At 41.9% G+C, this 2909-nt stretch overlaps 1 protein-coding gene across 1 annotated transcript in view; it reads right to left on the bottom strand.

Moving 5' to 3' along the window:
- Positions 1 to 258: 258 nt before the first annotated feature.
- The window catches only part of SLC9A4 (solute carrier family 9 member A4), a 53307-nt gene continuing 50656 nt past the window's right edge, over positions 259 to 2909 (bottom strand). The window contains exon 12 of the mRNA XM_006920804.1: positions 259 to 614. Coding sequence (XP_006920866.1) covers positions 259 to 614 — 356 coding nt within the window. The remainder of the gene's footprint in view (positions 615 to 2909) is intronic.

Below are 2909 nucleotides of genomic sequence, written 5' to 3'. Positions count from 1 at the left end.
CTCGTAGAAATCCTTAGTAAATAATTTCTGGGATGATGAAGATCTATCACTCACAGGGAATTATTTACAAGTATACCCACTAAGAATGGGGCAAAGTGTACAAATTTGCTCCCAATCCTCCAAAAAAATCTCCCTGACTCTTATAGATGCATGTCTAATAGCTTCAAAAAAAAGTAAATTCAATAACTTTCTTCAGGATTCTGAAAACCCTTCTTTCACAATAATAGAAAGCACAGACGAAGCTTGCACACAGTAAAACTATTTTTTTTGGAGCAAAGGACTGTGGGACCTATGGTAGTCCCTTCTGTGTCTGTGCTCAGTGGACCATCCGGACCCATTCGCTGAGGCCTCTTCCCCGCTCTCCCCTTCAGATTCACACTCCTCATCTACTACATGAAATAGAGGTTTGGGCCTTAGAGCAACCCTTCGGCTCCCTCCAATACGCTCTTCTTGGCTTGTTTTTCTTTGATAGTCAAAGCTGGATGGCTTCCGTCCTCTGTTTAAATTCTTCATTGGGATTATTTCTTGTGTCAGTTGTCTTTCTTGAAACGACCTCGTTCGAGAGTGTGCGTTGAACATGATCAAGGAGAGTTCTGAATCATTGCTGTCGTTATCTAGGAAAATATGACAAAAAGAGGAAGGAACAAGACCCCTGATCAGAGAGAAGACTTACTATCCAGGTGGCAAGAGCCCAGAATGAAACAGAGTTCTTCTTGAGACTCTAGCTCTAACCCTAAACTTTCTGACCAGCACGATTTTCTCCTTTTCATTTTGCTTCCGCAAGCAAGGGAGTAGAATACAGTTAACTCCTCAACAATGTGGGGGTTAGGGGCTCTGACTCCCCGCACAGTCGAAAATCAGTGTATAACTTAACCTACAACTTAACTTCTAATAGCCTACTGTTGACTGGAAGGCTGACAGAAAACCGAAACAGTCGATTAACGCGTATGTTAGATATGTTACATAGTACTGTAGTTTTACAATAATGTAAGCTAAAGAGAAGAAAATGTCATTAAGAAAATCTTAAGGGAGAGAAAATACATTTACAACACTCGTATGCGTTTACTAAAAAAAAAATCCACAAATAGGTGGGCATATGCAGTTAAGACCTGTGTTGTTCAAGGGTCAACTATAGAAGCTACATGCAGTGTTACAGATAAAGAGAAATGTGTGGAAACCTGTGTATCAAGCTCATCTCCTCCAGGTAAATAAGGGAATAGTTTTTACGAAATCGAAACAATTGACCATAAGGCATAAAGATGCTTTGTGTTGTCAGAGACCAATGTTAAACTGAAGGTGACGTGGTACTGTGATATGAAAATGGTTGTTTTATCTCAGTTTGTTTTTTAATCATTGGTTACCAGAAAGCACTAAATCTGAGTTTCATCTCTTCAACCTTGAACTAGCTAATCTTGGAGAAACAGGGATGGGGTGTGGGCACAGCAGAGAGCCCTGTGTGCCAAAACAACCATGACCAGATGCTCTCATTTCAAACGAGGTAAGAGGATGTAAAGATTGTGGCTGCCACACATGGCAATGATAATTATTGTAACGTCTATTTATTGCACTAATCATTTTACATCTCTTATGCCATTTAATCCTCATAATAACCCTGTGTGATGAGGAAAATTGTGATGCTCATTTTATAGGTAAAGAGGCTGAGGTTTCAAGAGGTTAGGTGACTTTCAGTATCACACAGTGAAGATGGGACCAGACTTTGAGCAGAGCCCGTCCAGCTGTGCATCTACCCCTCATCAGGCTGTCACTGTCTCCTTTATACATGTCATGTGCAGGTTGGGAGGGCTGCACCATGAAAGGAGGAAAGCCATTGAGTATCTATGCAACGTCCCCTCTTGGTGACCTTCCAAATATCTCAGCCATGCCCAGGACACTGCCTTTTCCTTGCTTCACTTGTGCCCATATCCTTGAAGGAATATTTTTCACAAATCTCTTTAATTCTCATTTCCTCAAAATTTTAACTTTTTAAATTTCTTTTCTCTTTAAAATTCTCCTGAGAATTTAGATATTTTAAGAATATGTTTAAATATGAAAGCAGGGTTCTTTCTCCCATTCTCTCCTCCTTCCTAATAAAGCAAAGCAAAGCAAAGCAAAACAAAACAAAAAACAAAAACAAAATCCCCAGACTTAGAATAAAGCAAAACAAAACAAAACAAAAACAAAAACAAAATCCCCAGACTTAGAACTAATAAGCACAGAGGTATATATTTGACAAAATGTGTTTAGGAGGTAGGACATCAGAAAATCTTAAAATACTCTGTTCAATAATGTTTCTCCAAAATGTAACCAAATTATCCCAAGAAGGTAGCCTGGAAGTTGAGTGGGAGGCAGGAGCCCCCACGTCTGCCCCCAAGAGCCCAGCCTTCCTCTCACTCCCCTCTTCCCCTCTTGCTTTCCAACCACTCCTTCTCCCACCAGCAGACAGATTCTAGCCACAGCTTCCTGACCACATTCTGGGTATTGAAAAGTGGGTTCTAAGCACTAGAAAGAGGCTTAGGCAGGTGAGCTGTAAGGTTTCACTCAACTTAAGTCATTAGACCTGTCCAGAATGGAAAGAAGCAGTTGACTGGAAAGTGGAAGAAGGAAGGAGGAAGGAGGAAGGAGGAAAGAGGAAAGGCAGGGACTGTGCTTTGTCCCACCTGCACAATCCCCCTCTGGGTCAGCACCCCAGCCCCACAGTTCCTGGGAGACATCAGCGGAGACCTCCGCAACGAAATCCTAATATCTGTTCTTCTATTTGCCACCTGACTGAGAGTCTTAACTTCTGGACATGGGCAGCCAGAGACAAAATGAAGGAGAAATGGAAAGTGCTTCTGCTCAGGGCAGGGCAGAGCGTAATACTCAGGGATGAAAGTGGACAGGTAACCCAGTACAGACTTAGCCCCCAGTGC

The sequence above is a fragment of the Pteropus alecto genome, unplaced genomic scaffold (genome assembly GCF_000325575.1).
Source record: "Pteropus alecto unplaced genomic scaffold, ASM32557v1 scaffold288, whole genome shotgun sequence".
Taxonomy (NCBI): Eukaryota; Metazoa; Chordata; class Mammalia; order Chiroptera; family Pteropodidae; genus Pteropus; species Pteropus alecto.
Note: the sequence above shows the minus strand (reverse complement) of the source record. Positions and strands in the feature narration are given on the sequence as shown.